At 45.2% G+C, this 21,035-nt stretch overlaps 1 protein-coding gene across 2 annotated transcripts in view; it reads right to left on the bottom strand.

Moving 5' to 3' along the window:
• The window catches only part of LOC126268114 (dual specificity tyrosine-phosphorylation-regulated kinase 4-like), a 413,129-nt gene that overhangs the window by 155,392 nt on the left and 236,702 nt on the right, over nucleotides 1-21,035 (bottom strand). For both annotated transcript variants that reach the window (XM_049973636.1, XM_049973638.1), the window contains exon 2: nucleotides 6,940-7,104. In XM_049973636.1, the coding sequence (XP_049829593.1) occupies nucleotides 6,940-7,104 (165 nt within the window). The remainder of the gene's footprint in view (nucleotides 1-6,939; nucleotides 7,105-21,035) is intronic.

Below are 21,035 nucleotides of genomic sequence, written 5' to 3'. Positions count from 1 at the left end.
GCTCAAAGAAAGCGTGTGTTCGGCACATTATATCTCTCGTTTCCTTAAGCACAATTTATCGCTTACCACCACCATCAGCCGTGACAAGTCGCAGCAAATGGAACAAAAACTCAATAAATAACTCGCTGCGATCACGTTTAATGCTCGCACTGGCTACGACATTCACAGCAGAGCGCTGAGAACACTACTGAACCGCTCATTCGCTGTCGGAGAATGCGCGACATACACTAATGCCCATAAATTAAGGATAATTTCAGAATGTGGTGCCACACAACATGGCACTACGCAAAACTAGCATAGGCACATGGGGAACACACACGACACAGATCTGTAAGTCCCCTGTATTGGTGATAAGTTGAGAAAACCGTCCGGAAACACATGTGCTACAAAACGCCACTGTTTTCTGCGCGTGTACCCCGAGATCAATATGGGATATGATCTCTTGCACCAATGCCTGTCGGAGCTCCTGAAGTGTCGTAGAGGTTTGCAGACGTGCAGCGATACGTCGACCGAGAGCATTCCAGACGTGCTCGATGGGGTTTAGGTCTGGAGAACAGGCAGGCCACTCCATTCGCCTGATATCTTCTGTTTCATGATACTCCTCCACGATGGCAGCTCGGTGGGGCCGTGCATTATCATCCATCAGAGGGAAGGTGGGACCCACTGCACCTCTGAAAAGGTGGACATATTTGGGCAAAATGACGTCCCGATACAGCTGACCTGTTACAGTTCCTCCGTCAAAGACATGCAGGGGTGTACGTGCACCAATCATAATCCCACTCAACACCATACAGGTCCCTTTCAAGGACATTAAGGGGTTGGTATCTGGTTCCTGTTTCACGCCAGATGAAAACCTGGCGAGAATCACTGTTCAGGCTATACCTGGACTCGTCCGTGAACATAACCTGGGACCACTGTTCCAATGACCATGCACTGTGTTCTTGACACCTGGGTTTATGGGATCTCCTGTGACCAGGAGTCAGTGGAATGCACCTTGTAGTTAATGAACCATGTCTGTTCAGTCTTCTGTAGACTGTCGGTCTGGAGACAACTGTTCCAGTGGCTGCTGTAAGGTCCCGAGCAAGGCTACCTGCAGTACTCCGTGGCTGTCTGCGGGCACTGATGGTGAGATATCGGTCTTCTTGTGGAGTTGTAAACTGTGGATGTCCCGTACTGTAGCGCTTGGACACGTTTCTGTCTGCTGGAATCGTTGCCATAATCTTGAAATCACACTTTGTGGCACACGGTTGGCCCGTGCTACGACCTGCTGTGTTTGACCAGCCTCCAGTGGCCCTAGTATTCTACCCCTCATAACGTCATCAATATGTGTTCTGTGAGACATTTTCAACACACAGTCACCATTAGCACGTCTGAAAACGTCTGTGCACTTACTCGCTGCACCGTACTCTGACATGCACCAACACACCTCTGTGTACGTGGACTGCTGCCAGCGCCACCGTGCGACGACCGCAGGTCAAATGCACCGCATGGTCATACCCCGGGGTGAAGTAAACCCGCAAACAGCCCACCAGAGCGTTGTTTCACCATGTATCAGCATTATCCTTAATTTATGAGCATAAGCGTAGATGCGCAGAACGAGCCTAAAATCTACCGCCATAGTTCGGGACTCCAGATGTAGGTGTCCGATATCGACGCCTCACCACGAACTGTGGTTTGTAAAGCAGGATGGGCAGATATATTGACTGAGAACAAAGCTGGTGCGGGCCCAAGTGTTTCGGAGCACATTCTCATGTAAACCCAAGGACGTTGTCAATTACGTCTGGACCGTGGTCGGATGAATGACGTTTCTTGGTACAACAAGTTGACGGTCGTTTCCGCATACGCCATCATCTCTGCGAATCACTGCTTGAAACACTGTGCCACTATGGGGAGGGGGGGTCATCTTCTTGACAGCTGTAGAACTATAGACTACGTGAGCCCTCTGCAATGCTCCACGGTTCCGGTCCGTTAGTATATGAGGTCTACATGGTCTTCGTTCATTCTAGGATTTTTGATATTATTTAAAACCTCAGGAATCCGATACCTCGATATTTAAGGAGGATATCATAATCGTACCTCGACATATACGAAAAACGTATCGATACATCGAAAAAATGTTTCGGCCTTTTTGCATATAAAAATATCAGCTGCATATTGTAAATATAAATTTGGAAGGTAGGAGACGAGGTACTGGCAGAAGTAAAGCTGTGAGTACCGGGCGTGAGTCGTGCTTCGGTAGCTCAGTTGGTAGAGCACTTGCCCGCGAAAGGAAAGGTCCCGAGTTCGAGTCTCGGTCGGGCACACAGTTTTAATCTGCCAGGAAGTTTCATAATGCCGGTTTTGGAACTGTATATTTAAGTATTGAATTATTATTAGATATTCTGTACCTCAACAAGCTAGCTGCCTACCCACGCCCCTTAGAGCAAGAACTGAAAGGAAAACGATGTAAGCTCATGTTTGGCGATAACCACTTTGCTACCAATGGTGCATTTAAGTGACGCAGTAGAAGGTCCCGTGGTTTCGTCAGATATCGGATATGTCCCGACCACTGTATGACGCCTTCCCTGTATTTTCATTTCTGCCAACGCCAGCGAACTAGAACTTGTAGCGTCACAATTGCTTGGTGAAATTAAATGTTGCAGTTTCTGTTGGTAGCGCCGAGCGCCGACTGCAGCCACGTGGTGAGAGGCGCCATGCACAGATTGCGCGGCCCCTCCCGTCGGAGGATCGAGTCCTCCCTTGGGCATGGGTGTGGGTGTTGCTCTTAGCATAGCTTAGTTTAAGTAGTGTGTAAGTCTACGGACCGATGACCTCAGCAGTTTGGGCCCTTAGGAATTCACACACCCACCCACCCACACACACACACACACACACACACACACACACACACACACACACACACACACACACACACACACACACACACGCCAATTACATCAGCATTTCCCCTCATATGTCTCCGCTCATCGCAAAGACCAATATTGTCATGTAGATTACATTCCATCATTTTCAGCAACTGTAAACCTAGGCTTCCGCGACCGTTGTCACAGTCAATAAAATTCTTCTGGGTTTGAGGCCGCATTGTCAACTATAAAATTCCGACGTTTCGGCGACTGTTGCAACACGACTTCCTCAGGGTGTACTGCTAAGTCGGACAGTACACCCTGAGGAAGCCGTCTTGCAACAGACGCCGAAACGTCTGAATTTTATAGTTGACAATGCGGCCTCAAACCCAGAAGAATTTTATTGACTGATTTTCAGTAACTGCTTTGAAGAATAATGATGTGAAGAAATAGCACACTAGTTACGTTAAAAACTGTTCTTGTTTTTTTATAATTTTTTAACGCAACAGGTGTGCTGTTTTTTCACATCAGGAGTATTGTTATCCCATTCACGAACACCACCTGCGATTCCCCCCCCCCCCCCCCCTTTTTGGTAAAATATCGATGCACCGGTTTTTTATCGACAACCTTTGTTCAATCTTGGGTGTTCGAATTTACGTTTCACAGTCACGTCACCAGTATCGACTCGGCCTAATGCAGAACGGTTGAAATCTCCCTGATGGATTTGTTATTCGGATGACTAGTACGCGTCTGAAGTCACTGACCTCTGCTGACCGATCCATTCTGCTGTGCTTCTCTGTTGACACAATACTCCCCGCCTGGCGTGACATCTAGTGGTCAATTCGGCTTTACGGAGGGGTTTCCAGATAGTTTTGCTGAGATAGTGAGTACGGCCTTGCTCTCTCGCAAACTCTTGCCTCTAGCTGTTGCAGTGTTTCCGCCTGGTCTGTGTCCTGTGCTCTCCAGCAGGGTTGAGGTTACGAATGCTGGCAGACACGCTGGCCGGTAGCCAGCGTAACGAGACGCCAGCGAGAGTCCGCGGTTGCAGGGGCGGGCGTGAGGGCGTGGTCCAGCAGTGCCGCGGCCTTCCCGTGGGAGCCGCCGACGCTCATTCACCTGCTGCCCTGCTCGCCTGCCCATCACCAACGGCACCGTCTCTGCTTTGCTGGAGGAGCATGTCGGGCGAGCAGGCTGGTGAAGATGGGAGGAGGCGACTTTGGTAAGGGCGGCGCGATAATAAAAGCTTGCTCCGGTGAATTGAAGGATTCGGTGCACTGTCTGCGAGGGGCAGCGGAAGCCTATGTCCCCAGGAAATGGCGTTATCGCACTGGAGAGTAAAAATTTTGACAGTAAACGATATCAAAATGATACTAACATGTAAGAGTTGAAGAGACGAATATACATGTGAGAGCAAATGGAGGAGTTGCTGGAGCAAAAAGCCCGACGAGAAATGATCAAAAACAACGAGGGAGGGCAGCTGCCCATTAATACCCCATCCCCCATCCAGAAATAATCTTCATAGACAAGTCTTGCATCCTAACCCCTAAGGCAGAGGTATCAGTTCAGTTAGGAGGTCGGTCGGAGTGGCCGACCAGTTCTAGGCGCCCCAGTCTGCAACCGCGCGACAGCTACGGTCGCAGGTTCAAATCCTGCCTCTGGCATGGATGTGTGTGATGTCCTTAGGTTAGTTAGATTTAAGTAGTTCTAAATTCTAGGGGACTGATGACCTCATATGTTAAGTACCATAGTGATCAGAGCCATCTGAACCATTTTTTTCAGTTAGGAGAAAGCCAGAACACGTAGTAGATATTAACAAATAGCAAGCGTACGAAACCCATTTGTCGCGAAATATCAAAATCATTTTGTCATTCACTAACAGTTAATTTCGCTCCCCAATACTACCTCATCCGTCAAGCCTCAATACAAAAGACACAATTGGATAAATAATGCCGTTTCCGAGATTTCCCAAGAGTAATCGACAGCCGGTGCATTCAGATTCCTTTTTGAGTCCGTGCTTACTGTAAGGATCTCGAAATGGACGGGTTGCGACGGACTATGAGGGCGACTGAAGATGAACATGTAAGAATGGAGATGGTTGCTGTGCAACCAGTCACAGATAGGATTAATGTTCATGTAAGAATGGAGATGGTTGCTGTGCAACCAGTCACAGATAGGATTAATGCTCGAGCGCTGACATGGTATGGACGCGTCTGGCGGATGGAAGAACAACAATGACCGTAGTGTTTGCTAAACGGTCTTCGCCAGGGAGAAGGATCCGAAGGAAGGAAACTGTTGTATCATTTGCGTTAAGAAGTCGCTTAGAAAATTATTTGTCCAGAGCCGCATTCCGAAACATGAGCGCAGTTATAACTTCGGGTGTTCAGCGGAGATGCGTACAGTAAGAAGAGTGGAGGTGATAACAAATTCTTATTACATAAGTTCAGTACGCCACAGCCAGTAGTTATTTGAAAAACAGCCATAAGCTGCTGATAAAGTAAATCTTTACAATATCGATTTCGAACAACTATTCGTCTTCAAGTACCATGAAATTATGTGCAACTCTCTGTATGACAATGTTCTTATTGTGGAATTTTACTGTGGAGTCTGCAAGCCGAACGGTGGCTTTATTTTATTTTATCATTTTATGTTTTTTTATCGTACAGAAAAATGGATGATCGAAGCCGGTACTTAATATTTATTTCATCTTCAGCCGTTGGTCCTTATGAAATACAACCTTCTTCCAGGAATATACTCTTCTCTTCGTACACTGTGTGAGCAGGGTCGGGTTTACAAACAGCGCTCCCCCCCCCCCCCTCCATTTCCCCTGTACGCCTACTCCTTTGTAGGAAAAGAGGAAAACTATACCGAGGCGAAGAACCGAAAAAGCTTGTGGTACCTGGTGACGATGGTCAGATCCTACAAAAAATGTCATCACTTCTGTCTCTGCACTGTTCATTTTTGCAACACAACCTACGACCAGCTTAGAGACAGAAGCGATGACACTTTCCGCAGGACCTGACAATCACTTTGCAGGACAATGCTCAAGCACGTACAGTGCAAGCTGTTACTGATTTGTTTGACTGATGGGACTGCTAAATGCTATACCACCTACTTCACTCCCCTGACTTAAGCCCTCGTAAGTTCAACTCGATTTCTAAACTGGAGGAAACACTTCACGCCATTCAGAATGTTACAAATTCGTCGGGTAATAGACCGTGCACCTCGAACTGCCACCACAACTGGCACTGCTAAGAGTATCCTACGGCTTCCACATCGCTGGCAACGTGTTACACATAATGCTGGTGACTACTCTGAAGATCAGTAAAACTTTGAAACACGTATCTATTTTGTACGAGCTGTAAATAAATAGTTGCCACTATTAAAGTTCTGACCCTGGTGTAAACGCTGTCCGCTACATCCCGGCAGTATTAAAGCTCCGTCGTGCATTGCGCGATAGAAACCCTAGGAAGATCGCCCTGGAATAGGACAGGGTGCGTCTTCACACTGCTGCTCTCACTCTGGAGAAGACCAGAACATTTGGGAGGAAAACTCTTGCACATCCTCCCTGCAATCCCGACTTGGCATCCTCCGACTATCATCTTTTTTTGTGCTGTTACACAACAGATGCGAGGCCAACGCTTCCAGATGATGCAGGATGTTCGTGGAGCAGTGGGGCAGAGTCTTCGGGAAGCCGTAACGGAGTTATATCGTAACGGTATTTTCAAACTTTCAGAACTACAGGAAAAATGTGTGCAGAAAAATGGAGACTACGTTGAAAAGTGATACAGTGTGTAGATTAAGATGATGTGTTTGGTTCGTCTAGAAAATAAAGACTAAAAATTTTCAGAATTGTTGCAGATTACTTCCAGTATGGTCCTCGTAGCTACCACCCGCATTTCGTTTCCTTGTTTGTGTGTGCCGATGTGTGTGTTTGTGTGTGTGACCAAGTCTCCAGAAAATACAAAGACGCCATCTTTCTTTTAGAACCACTATCTGACCTATGTGTAAGTCCGACAGTGAACGTGCGTGTTAGAGTATACAAACAATCATTTTCTCGCTCGGTGACGAGGGAACTTACGGGACAGCGAGTACGTACCTCCGCCTTGGGGTGTGGCGGCTGGATGAGGGGCCTCCCGTGGCCGCCGCCGCCCCCGCCGCCCCCACCACCGCCGCCGACATGCGGCGCGGGCACCGCTTTGCCGCCGGAGCCGCCCCCGCCGTACTTGCCCAACACGTCCTTGTGGTGGAGCGCCCCAGGACTCTGCAACACACAGCGGCGGCCGCTGTCAGGCGAGGCAACCTGGCGCAGCTGACGGCCGCTAGCTCGCTACCCACCACAGAACCGCCTGTCTGCAAGGACGGCCGCAGCTCTTTGTTTACACGGCAGCAACAGGCGCCTGCGCTCGCTGCTCTCACACTGAAAATGCCACTTCGCCAATCTATGGCAGGCTGTATGCTAATGTTTATGACAATAAAATTTTTGAACATAGCTGCCAAGGTTCAGTGACCGTGTCAGAATTATATTAGAACAAATAAGCCCTCGGTCACAAATATTAAGTCAAAATTGACCGAGGGCTTATTTGTTCTAATATGCTTATGACAATGCTAATTTCTATGCGCTTGCAGATTTACGGGGACAGGAAGCAACGATGAAACACTGCTGCCTGTGGCAAAATATGAAAATGCCACATGACGTACGCCTCTTCTCGCGGGTGCAGCTACTGGTATTCGTCGACCAATCCCAAAGACTCATCGAGTATGACAATTTTAAAACAGCGGACGCGTATTTGCATCCTTATCACGTCGCCTTTAGTTTCTAGAGCTCTTCAAGCTAGAATATACCGGGTGATCCAAAAGTCAGTACAAATTTGAAAACTGAATAAATCATGGAATAATGTAGATAGAGAGTTACAAATTGACACGCATGCTTGGAATGACATGGGGTTTTATTAGAACCAAAAAAATACAAAATATCAAAAAATGTCCCACAGATGGCTCTTCATCTGATCAGAATAGCAATAATTAGCATAACGAAGTAAGACAAAGCAAAGATGATGTTCTTTACAGGAAATACTCAATATCTCCACCATCATTTCTCAACAATAGCTGTAGTCGAGGAATAATGTTGCGAACAGCACTGTAAAGCATGTCCGGAGTTATGGTGAGGCATTGGCGTCGGATGTTGTCTTTCAGCATCCCTAGAGATGTCGGTCAATCACGATACACTTGCGACTTCAGGTAACCCCAAAGTCAATAATCGCACGGACTGAGGTCTGGGGACCTGGCAGGCTAAGCATGACGAAAGTGGCGGGTGAACACGCGATCATCACCAAACGACGCGCGCAAGAGATCTTTCACTCGCCATCTTTCGGACATTTTGTAGACATTGTTTTTTTGGTTCTAATAAAACCTCAGTCACTCCAAGCATGTGTGTCAATTTTTACCTCTCTATCTACATTATTCCGTGGTTTATTAAGTTTTCAAATATATACTGACTTTTTGATCATCCTGTATTTTGCAGGCCTGTTCACCTCTGCATACCTAGTGCTTCCAACACGCATTCGAAACTGCTTGCCGTACTCAAGTTTCCCTTTATAAATTAACCTCCCTCTTCCCTCCGTGTTTCCCTCCATTACTAAACTGAACAGAAGACAACACAACGGAACAGAAGAGAATCGAAGCATTTCAGATGTGGTGTTGTATAAAGAACGTTGAAAGTTAGATGGAATGATAGGGTAAGATTGAGGAGGTTTTCCGCAGAATCGGCGAGCAAAGGAGGACATGGAAAACACTGACAAGAAGAAGGAACAGGATGACAGAAAATGTGTTAAGACATAAGGGAATATCTTCCACGGTACTAGAGGGAGCTGTTGGGGGTAGAACTATAGAGGAAGACAGAGGTCCGAATACATCGAGAAAATAACTGAGGACGTAGATTGATAGTGCTACTCTGACTTGAAAAGCTTGAAACAGGAGAGGAACTCGTGGCGGGCCACGTCAAACTAGTCAGATGCTAATGACTCAAAAATAAATAAATAAGTAAATAAAAATTAAACAAAACTTATTATCCCCCGACGTCTAAGGAGTTTTTCTATCGAACTAACCCGTTCTTTAGTCAACTCGTCTCATGAGACTCTTTTCCTCTCAGTTATATTCAGTACATCTTCATAGATCACTCAATCTACTCATCTAATCATCAAAATTCTTCCTTGAAATCGTATTTCAGAATCAGCTGAGTCATATGGTTCCTAATCATGAAGATCAAAATGTTTAGAGCTAATGAAGCGTACTACAGGGAAGTTTTCACAGTCTCTACGAATAGTAGAGAACATCAAACATAACAGTACGAACTTTAAATTACGCATCCAATTAATAAACAGAGTATTCCGAGGTGCAGGGCAACAATTCGCTTCAGTTTCTACGCGTCAAAACATTTGGTCTTGCTGTGAGATGTCTTCGAGAAGCACTCTTCTTTAGCGGCTGCTCAGGGTATTAAGTCACCGAAAAAGTGTGCTCCTGATGAAGAAAATGCAATTAATCTCCGAAAGAGGTAACCCAGAGAGCCTACGTTCGCTCTCGAACCACTGCTCCTACGTCCTATATGCAATGCATCAGGGAGAACATTACGGGCGATGGATATTTATAACCGACCTGCCTCCCGTAAGGTGAATGGCGAACTATGAAAATATATCTCAACCAGTTCTCGTTAGGCAACCAAGTTTTTTGACAAATTGTACACAAATTCCTTGATCACCTGAGAACTATTTACCAGTAAATTACGGGTACTTATGCTGGGCGTCACGATCATTTTATTTTTACTCTCTTTGTTTGATGAAACGTACTGCTTTCATCGCAAATGAATCACTGGAGAGTAGCGAAAACTGTCGTCTCCACATTTCCTTTACTATGGAGTAACATCACCAGCACATTATACATATGTTTAACGTCGTAATCAGAGCTTCAGCTTGGTGTAATAGTAGCGTTAGCAGCACTTTATATAAATATATATGTTTCACATCGTAATCAGAACTTCAGACTGGTATACTTTACGCATCTTAGGAACTTCAGATGAAATCATTGTGAATGCTGATGAGATTCAGTTACCAGGTTTAGTGGCGGAAGCACTTAATAACACGTTTCTCGACTAACCGAATTGTCTGGTTAGCTGTAAGTCAGAAGTACTGTGTACTTTTACGCTGACAGGACATGGCTTCAGCTATACGTTTCACAAACGGCGTGCAGGTCCTCTGTATAAGGCAGGTGTTTTATAATGGAAGAAAATTCGAGGCAAATGATAGGGAGTCACTCTTACATCGGAGGTTACAGCTACGGGATCGCGCAGTGCAGTGATTCATGTCCAAGTATCAGAATAACGCCTTACGTAAAATGCCTCTCTCGTCGTGGGACGTCTTTATGTAATGACATAGAGCAGACGTCAAGGCCAAAACCAGTCTAATGGGAAAAAAACCACGCAACAAGCTGGGCAATGAAGGCCGAACGAAAGTTACCGAAAGACGGCCGACAGTTTTATCTTAGGTAGAAAAAATAGCGACAAACTACAAAAACTACGAAACAATAAAAATTCAGACTGAAGTACGACAGCGACGAAACGTCATATTCGTATCTCAGAGAAGTAATATCTTTGGTGCGGCCATCACGCTTGTTTCACTGCTTCAGTGAATCATTTCAAGGGAATGCTACGATAATTCCTTGAACACGATTAGACTTTGTTCCTTCCATCACTCTCGCAAGAAAGAAAGAAACATGAAAACTTCATGCTGTTATTTTCGGCAGAGCAAAACTAGTCTGTTTAGAGGTACATCACATAATTCAGTTGCGTTCTTTACAATAAATGAAAGCAGTTTGTTGCGTCAGCAATATGAGTAGATCACATAACTAATGAGGAGGTATTCAACAGAATTGGGGAGAAGAGGAGTTTGTGGCACAACTTGACAAGAAGAAGCAAGAAAGAAAGAAACATGAAAACTTCATGCTGTTATTTTCGGCAGAGCAAAACTAGTCTGTTTAGAGGTACATCACATAATTCAGTTGCGTTCTTTATAATAAATGAAAGCAATTTGTTGCGTGAGCAATATGAGTAGATCACATAAGTAATGAGGAGGTATTGAATAGAGTTGGGGAGAAGAGGAGTTTGTGGCACAACTTGACAAGAAGAAGGGATCGGTTGGTAGGACATGTTCAGAGGCATCAAGGGATCACCAATTTACTATTGGAGGGCAGCGTAGAGGGTAAATATCGTAGGGGGAGACCAAGAGATGATTACACTAAACAGATACAGAAGGATGTAGGTTGCAGTAGGTACTGGGAAATGATGAAGCTCGCACAGGATAGAATAGCATGGAGAGCCGCATCAAACCAGTCTCTGGACTGAAGATCACAACAACAACAAGTTTTGACTTCAATATCTTCTTCTTTTTACTGAAGGCACTTTCTGTTTTAACAATTCTCCTTATTTATTTGCTTTTTCCATCCCTGGTGACACTATGTTATGTGAACAGAAACCGCTAGTTGTTGCCATAAGGAGCTCAGTATTCGGTCACGTTCCGGTGGTTTTTTACTTGAAAACCGTATTAAAAGTCTCCTGGAAGCTCCAGAATGTGTTAAGCCTACTGATCGACCCCAAAAGGGAGCAAAACCCGCGGCATAGCCGCGGAGAGAAGGAAAAGAGGAAGATATACGGTATTTGAAGCTCATTTGTTGTTTCAGTGCAGTTACGACGACGAAGGAGGGAACAGAAGTATTTCTAAACTCTGCGAAGAACAAACGAACACATCTTCGTACAGCCGCTTTCTTGCCAAATTTGAGATGCAAAACCAGTAGACTTCTTGGCTCCACAGTAAAGCAAAGCGGATATCAAAAATCAGACGCAGTAAAGGGAAGTGTTATGGACAATTACAACTCAACGTTCCCTCGAAGGCCTGGCTCCACACAGGTGAAATGAATAAAACGAAGTTCCATAATCAACATTAAATTTAATTACGGATCATTGGCGAGCCATCTTCACCGAAAGTTTGGAAAACAGCAAACGACCTCCTTACAGCAGATACACACCATCAACCATTATCGACCAGTTTACCCATTATTCTGCACGAAAATGATATATTAATTTCAAAAATAATTATGAAGTGTGTAGCTACTGAAACTGACCATAGGTTAAATTAATTGATAATAAGTGTGTCTGAATGTGTTAATAATGTCTGAATACAGTTCGTCCTATTCCGACGATGAACTGCCAGTATCGTTGCTATGAAAATTTGCCAGTTTCTCGTCAATGTAACTACATTGTCTCTTAAATAAACCAGTGTGACGTCACTCGTGCTGTATGCTTGCGGTGATACCTGTAACCACTTTCCTTCCGTTTTAAGCATTACAGAAACCGCTCAAACCTTCTAACTCTTAGATCAAAACACGACGATTTTTTCAAGGATCTGACTGGAGAGAAAATGAGAACAGCGACACCCGTTCCCAGCACAAAGAGCTGACGATCTACAAGTAAGAGGGGAGTCGTCTTACGATAATGACGTCATCGGTTCCAAGGGCAAAATCTCTGGCTGTCTGTGAGATCATCCGCCGGTTCCGGAACGAGAGGAAAGAGCACGGCCGGACAGGATAGAAGCGCGAGCGGTCTAGAGGTTTCACGAGCGAAAGGCACGTAGCGCGTGGTAGGCAAGGACAAGTCGACAAAGCGCTTTCCTCCGTGTCTCCTTCCCGACAATGGCACTGCTGTCCCGGGCCGCTAAAAGGGAGAAAGGTGATAAAAGGCGTACGCGATTGACTGCAGCAGGACTCCTGTTTTCTGAACAGGAGGAAATCTCGTACGTGCTGACATGTGCGCAACGGTATGAAGAGTGTGCAGCACAGCTTTCAATAACAATGGCAATATCTTAACTGTTTAATTGAAACAAAGGTACTACGTTTATTTAGCACCGTATGCAGAAAGAACTACGAGGGTGAGTCAAATGAAAACCTTAAATATTTTTTAATTGTTATTTATTGAGCAGAAGTGGTACAAATATGTATCACTTTTGAACATAATCTCCCCCACGCTCAATGCAAGTCCTCCAGCGATTACAAAAGTGCATAAATTCCTTTAGAAAAAAAATTCTTTTGGTGGTCCGCGCAACCACTCGTGCACCGCCTGGCGGACCTTTTCATCAGAACAGAACTTCTTTCCTCCCATTGCGTCTTTGAGTGGTCCAGACATATGGAAATCACTTGGGGGCAAGGTCTGGTGAGTATGGTGGATGAGGAAGACAGTCAAAATGCACGGTCTGTGATTGTTGCAACTGTTGTACGGGCATTGCGGGGCCTTGCATTGTCCAAAAGGACACCTGCTGACAGCAATCCATGTCGCTTTGATTTGACTGCAGGCCGCAGATGATTGGTTAGGAGATCTGTGTATGATGCACTGATGACAGTGGTCCCTCTAGGCAGGTAATGCTCCAAAATAACGCCTTTTTCGTCCCAAAAGAGAGTCAGCATAACCTTCCCTGCTGATGGTTCTGTTCGAAACTTCTTTGATTTGGTAATGAGGAATGGCGCCATTCCTTGCTCGCTCTCTTCGTTTCCGGTGGGTGGAAGTGAACCCAGGTTTCGTCCCCAGTAACGATTCTTGCAAGGAAGCCATCACCTTCTCGATCAAAGCGCCGTATACATTCTTCACAAGCATCAACACATCGTTCTCTCAGTTCAGGAGTCAGATGCCGTGGAACCCATCTTGCAGACAATTTGTGAAACTGCAGCACATCATGCACAATGTGGTGTGCTGACCCATGACTAATCTGTAAACATGCTGCAATGTCATTCAGTGTCACTCGGCGGTTTTCCTTCACTATGGTTCAACTGCTGCAATGTTCTGTGGAGTCACAACTCGTTGTGCCTGACCTGGACGAGGAGCATCTTTCACTGAAGTCACATCATCTGCGAACTTCTTACTCCATTCGTAGACTTGCTGCTGTGACAAACATGCATCACCATATTGAACCTTCATTCGTCGATGACTTTCAATAGGTTTCACACCTTCACTACGCAAAACCCGAATAACAGAACGCCGTTCTTCCCTGGTGCAAGTCGCAAGTGGGGTAGCTATCTTTATACAGATACTGCGACGATATGTATACATCTGCACTATGCTGTTACGTACAGGCCATTCTGCACGCTGTTTGTAGCACCCTCACAACTTACAGGATAACGGCGCGAAATTTCGGTTTGTAATTACAAATTTAAGGTTTTCATTTGACTCACTCTCGTACTAGCACAGACAGAATCCACCAGTAGTACAATCACTGCTTCAGACACTACTCCTATTCCGTCAAGTTCTTTCCAAATTTGATTCGATTCTGTAGTCACTAAAATAACAGCATATACCCTCAACCCACGAAGTTTCGTTTCTTTTGTTCCGCCCCTTCTGAGTGCTTCAATTCTTTTTATCAGGAGTTTAGATGCCGAAGTGTTTCATGACCTCGGGCCAGCGTGGGTCTCGCCCTCTAGCAGCCTCAGACGTGAATACAGACCCTTCGTCTGTGACGTGGTCACGACAGCACCTGTGCCTTCCAGACACGCCACTCGCACAGATCAATGAGTCACGTGCAATAGGAGTCATAACGACAGATTGCCCTTAGTCGGTCCTGCTCGCTTCAGCTTTTGAAAGGGATTTGTGTTCCTTGTGGCAACAAGTAGCGGTTTCTGTTCACATAACATAGTGTCACTAGAGATGGAAAAAGCAAGTAAATAAGGAGAATTGTTCAAACAGAAAGTGCAATGCAGTGTTTCCCCCCTAACTGTTCAACTCGTACATCGAACAAGCAATGAAGGAAATAAAAACAACGGTTCGGGAGCGAGATTAGAATTCAAGTTGGAAGGATATCAATACTAAGATTCGCTGTGACATTGCTATCCTCAGAAAAGACGAGGAAGAATTGCAGGATCTGTTGAAAGGGTTGAATAGCCCAATGAGCACAGAATATGGATTGACCAAAGAAAGAGGAAAGTAATGAGGAGTAAAAAAAATGAGATTTGCGACGAACTTAACATCAAAATTAGTTTACAAGAAGTAGACGAAATGAAGGCCACGAAACTACACAGAGCGTGCTATATATCGCACCTCCGACGGCTGCGACGTAACTCTTTCCATTTAGTTTGGTGGTTTTATGTAGCGTTTTCAATAATATTTTTTTCGTCATGTACTCTTTATTATGGATTCGGCGCTCACTCGAGCACTTCATATCCGCTGCGGTCTCATTTTCTGTTGCCTTAGAATCAATGAAACATGCAGATGCAGGTGTGACTTGCCATGTCCTGATGAATATTGAGCTGAGCAGTCGTAAGTAAAGCGAGCCTCACTCTCGCTTCGTCACATTTCCTTAAATTCCTTAATAAACGGTGAATTAAAGTATACGTTGGACTGGGCCCGATAATTTGATAATGTATTGAATGCAATCTATGTTAAAAGTAGAAAGATGGTCGAGGAAGCAGGTGCTTAAAAAATCTTTGTGGGCGAGGGTGGGTGGATATAAAAAATACAATAGAACAGGCAAAGAGAGCACTCCTCGACGAAAGAAGTGCTCTGGTAAAGGGTATTCTAAGGGAAAGAGCAACCGTTGACTGCATTAACTGCGAACAATAGAAGCCACTCTGCCATCCACGTTTCTGATAAACTGCCGCCGTAAGCAGGGAGCCTCTAAATTCTAAATTCTGACGCGGCTCGTATCATTTCTAGTTATGCACTTGAAAACGATGCGCGTTTACTCTCAGATAACGCGTCGAGGTAATGGTGCGATAACGTGGCGCCTTAAACGAACTTCTACGATTGACGTCACACACAGAGCAGAGGAGCGAAGCGACTGCGCGGTTTGAAGCAATCATGGATTGACGCTATGTTCAGAGTCGCTGGTGATACCAGCACACTATACTTCTGCAAAGCGTCTGTGTCGTACGAACACCATGCATCACTTGTGGGGGTAAATGATCGGTCAAGATTATTGCAACAGAGTACCAAATGGCAGAACATAGACAATGTGTACGCCTTTCGCCTCAAATAAAGGTGAAAAAACGAAGTTGTAAAGTTTGCTAGGAATCCACAAATACGAAGTTAAATCTCGCCTGCTACAGTTGCTTTGAGCGTCCAATAGTTTTGCAGCCGTTGTAACGGAAGGAATGAATTGTAATTTAAGGTTCCGTCGATAGTGAACGCATTGGAGGAGGAGCAGCTAGAGAGTGTGCTAACACACAGCCTATTCTTCTCGACAATACGACTGTTGAAGGATGATGGTCATCATCTAACAAACGTAACATTGCCATACAATCTTATGCTCTCGATGTACAAGACTGGATGGACACAAAAAAAAAGTTCAGATGTGTGTGAAATCTTATGGGACTTACCTACTAAGGTCATCAGTCCCTAAGCTTACACACTACTTAACCTAAACTATCCTAAGGACAAACACACACACCAATGCCCGAGGGAGGACTCGAACCTCCGCCGGAACCAGCCGCACAGTCCATGACTGCAGCGCCTTAGACCGCTGTTTTTAGAATCTCAGTTTGTTCGCTTTTATTCGTTGCATCTGTTCGGGGTGGACGTCGTAAGACATCCTTTGAAGTTGGCTGTTGATCGATTAACTCAGTTTGTTTTTTTTAATTACAGAGTGCAGCTAACCCTCTGACCGAATACGCTGAGCTACCGTGCCGGCTAACCGCTTGGCTAATACCGCGGGGCGGATGGACACATTTAGTATTTATCTCTGGAGACTGGCGTGAAATCTGGTTGCACCGAACTGTAATAGGGTGCTCAGTCGATCGTTGAAGTGCCTTATTCTTACCAAGAGGCTTCGAATCGATTACATTTTCGTCAGTCTGAACCATATTACTGCATTTTAAAAGTATCACCCTCAAAGGTGATTCAGTTAACATTACCTATGTGCTTTATGCAACCCACAGCGCCTTCAAAAACCACTGCGAGGTTTTCATATTCTCTTACTCGCTGTCCAGAAATGAATGGGAGCTTTTTGTAGGAAATTCAATGTAGTTAAATTTTGGACTGGGATATGTTTTGCTGGAGGCCACGCTTTTCGAGTTAGTCAAGAAAAACGCATTTGAAGCTCCCTTTTGTACGTTTTTCTTGAATAATTCTGAAACTATGACCTCTAGAGAAAACGTATCCCAGTACCAAATTTAGTTATACTAAATTTTCTACAAAAATTTCCTATTAATTATTTCTGTGGAATTAACGTGTAGCGAGCGAGAGAATACGAAAATCTCGCGCACGGTTTATGAAGACGTTGGCACGTTGCATAAAAACCATATGTAGGGGCAGCTGAATCAGGCCTGTTTAAATACGAAAAAAAATGGTTCAAATGGCTCTGAGCACTATGGGACTTAACGTCTATGGTCATCAGTCCCCTAGAACTTAGAACTACTTAAATCTAACTAACCTAAGGACAGCACACAACACCCAGCCATCACGAGGCAGAGAAAATCCCTGACCCCGCCGGGAATCGAATCCGGGAACCCGGGCGTGGGAAGCGAGAACGCTACCGCACGACCACGAGATGCGGGCTAAATACGAAAAGCATATCGCACTAGTGTCGGATTCTGTAGTATATACCCCAAGAAATGTACTCAAATTTCACACAAAATTTCGTATTAATACGCAGACATAAAGTAAAGAACCTAAAGACATCTTGTCTGTTGCAGCAAGATGTTTACAAATGTCCAAACTAGTGACCATTAGTTGCCAGAGATTGTTGATAAAGCTCCCCACCGGAATAACAAAGTGCATGGAGGATTTCATTTGGAGCACACATCTTTCAGTTTCTACATTAAGCTGCAGATTTTATTTTTGTTTGGGGGGGGGGGGGGGGGGGGAGACAATTACATCTTTGATGTCCCCCCCCCCCCCCCCAGTGATTTGAGATTTGGTGAACGAGTAGAATACTCAACAAAACTTCTCCGGTCAAATCATCTCCTCGTCAGACGTGTATCAGGAAAGGCATTTGTCTTAAAAATTTCAGTGCCTACAGAATCATCTTTTAATACAATCATTGATGCGCTGCATTGGTGGATTTTGATTAAATTTCCTTTTAAAATGTTTTTACTCCTTAGTGACGTTATCGTACTTTCAAAATCACTTCCCTAAAAGTCTCTCTTCCTGAAGCTTACGATTATTATGGTCATTATTTGAAGTCGGTTACATGAGCAAAAAGTGAAAAAATTGCAGTATCTGATGACAGCCATTCATGGACTCAATAAGCGTTCTTACAGTACACAATCAAACCTCGGAAAAAGGACGGATTACTGGGATACGAAACTGACAGCCAAGAAAATTATACGTAATCATTTGACATTTTGTCCTGAAACAGGAGCAGAAATTACACCTGTGTTTGCGACATTCAGTTGTCACCTGGAGACGGCCTAAAAAGCCGCTTGACAACGAGCAAATTTAGAGTCGCGTAACGGGTAGTTATGAGCCAGAAATATTCGGGAAAATTAAATGGGAATCGTCGTAAAAAGCACGACGTAATTCTTGTGAAACCCTGTTGCATGTCTTTAGGGAACCAGTATTCGCAGAAGACTGGGTGACCATCACGCTTCCATAGCGTATATCTCACTTAGGGATAGTAGGAATAAGATAAGAGAGATTAAGGCACGTACAGTGTCTTGTACGTAGTTATTTCTCCTTCGGTGAATGCACGAATGAAATACGACCGAAATCGATATTTCCACCAACTGCCCTTTCCCATGCACTGTAAATGTTTGTGGAGTCTTTATTTAGATGTCAAAATGCATAAAACAGTTATAGAATTGTTTTATCAAAAGGTATAACATGAACTGAATTTTCTGTCAGTGCTTGGTGGAACATGGTAACAATGTTAAATTAGAAGCACTTCCTAATGTTCTTCATAATGATATTTGTTCCATCACGAACGGCCCATATGCGCTCGGTTGGAGACAGACCTGGCGATCTAGAAGCCAAGGCATCACTTTTCACACTATGTAGAGCATACTGGGTTACAACGGCGATATGTGGGCAGGTATTGTCATGCTGGAAAATACTGCCTGCAATGCTGTCCGTGAATGGCAGCGCATCTTGTCGAATCAGCAGACTGACGTACAAATTTGCAGTCAAGGTAGGTGGGACAATCAAGAGAGTGTTCCAACCGTCACACGAAATCGCACCCGAGATCGTAACTTCAGGTGTAGGTACAGTGTGCAGGACGCAGACAAATTGATTGCTGGCCCTCAACTGGCTTCTTTCCGACTAACACGCGGCCGTCACTGGTACCGACGCAGAAACAGCTTTCACCAGAAAACACAACAATCTTCCACCCTCGCCTCCAATGAGCTTTTGCTTGACACAACTGAAATTGCAAATGGCGGTGGTTTGGGATAAGTGGAATGCACGCTGCAGGGCGTCTGGCTCGGAACTGTCCTTGAAATAATCTACACTACTGGCCATTAAAATTGCTACACCAAGAAAAAATGCAGATAATAAACGGGTATTCATGGGACAGATATATTATACTAGAACTGACATGTGATTACAGTTTCACGCAATTTGGGTGCATAGATCCTGAGGAATCAGTATCCAGAACAACAACCTCTGGCCGTGATAAAGGCCTTGATACGCCTGGGCATTGAGTCAAACGGAGCTTGGACGGCGTGAACAGGTAGAGCTGCCTATCCAGCTTCGACACGATACCACAGTTCATCAAGAGTAGTGACTGGCGTATTGTGACGAGCCAGTTGCTCGGACACCATGGACCAGACGTTTTCAATTGGTGAGACATCTGGAGAATGTGCTGGCTAGGGCAGCAGTCGAACATTTTCTGTATCCAGGAAGACCCGTACAGGACCTGCAACTTGCGGTCGTGCATTATCCTGCGGAAATGTAGGGTTTCGCAGGGATCGAATGAAGGGTAGAGCCAGGGGCCGTAACGCATCTGAAATGTAACGTCCACTATTCAAAGTGCCGCCAATGCGAACAAGAGGTGACCCAGAGGTGTAACCGATGGCACCCCATACCATCACAGCGGGTGATACGCCAGTATGGCGATGACGAATACACGCTTCCAATGTGCGTTCACCGCGATGTCGCCAAACACGGATGCGACCATCATGATGCTGCAAACAGAACCTGGATTGATCCGAAAAAATGACGTTTTGCCATTCGTACACCCAGGTTCGTCGTTGAGTACACCATCGCAGGCGCTCCTGTCTGTGATGTAGCGTCAAGGGTAACCTCAGCCACGGTCTACGAGCTGATAGTCCATGCTGCTGCAAACGTCGTCGAACTGTTCGTGCAGATGGTTGTTGTCTTGCAAACGTCCTCATCTGTTGTCTCAGGGATCGAGACGTGGCTGCACGATCCGTTACAGCCATACGGATAAGATGCCTGTCATCTCGACTGCTAGTGATAGGAAGCCGTTGGGATCCGGCACGGCGTTCCGTATTACCGTCCTGAACCCGCCGATTCCATATTCTGCTAACAGTCATTGGATCTCGACCAACGAGAGCAGCAATGTTGCGATACGATAAACTGCAATCGCGATAGGCTACAATCCGACCTTTATCAAAGTCGTAAACGTGATGTTTCACCAGGCAACTACTGTTTGTGTATGAGAAATCGGTTGGAAACTTTCCTGATGTCAGCACATTGTAGGTGTCGCGACCGGCGCCAACCTTGTGTGAATGCTCTGAAAAGCTAATCATTTGCACATCCCCGCATCTTCTTCCTGTCGGTTAAATTTCACGTTTGTAGCACGTCATCTATGTGGTGTAGCAATTTTAATGGCCAGTAGTGTATTTGTAACAGTTCGTTGAGTCACTGTGTTATCAAGTCCTGCTCAGATTGCTGGTGCAGATGCAGTACGATGCGCTGGAGCCACACGGCTAACACTATGCTCTTCTCTCTCGGTAGTACCACGTGACCGCCCGGGCATATTCGTGACCACCGATGTCAGTAGTCATTACAGTGGCTACATTCCTGCCAAGTCTTTCTGCAGTATCGAGGAAGGAACACCCAGCTTCTCGTAGCCCTACTACACGACCTGGTACAAACTTACAGTCGGTGAGGTGTCGATAATGGCGTTTTTGTCTCCTTAAAGGCATTCTTGTCTTACATCAACTCACCACGCCCAATCTGGAAGGTAACTAACCCTCACGACCGTAACA

The sequence above is a fragment of the Schistocerca gregaria genome, chromosome 4 (genome assembly GCF_023897955.1).
Source record: "Schistocerca gregaria isolate iqSchGreg1 chromosome 4, iqSchGreg1.2, whole genome shotgun sequence".
NCBI classification, from domain to species: Eukaryota; Metazoa; Arthropoda; class Insecta; order Orthoptera; family Acrididae; genus Schistocerca; species Schistocerca gregaria.
The sequence above is the reverse complement of the archived record's forward strand: the minus strand, read 5'-3'. Positions and strand labels throughout refer to the sequence as shown.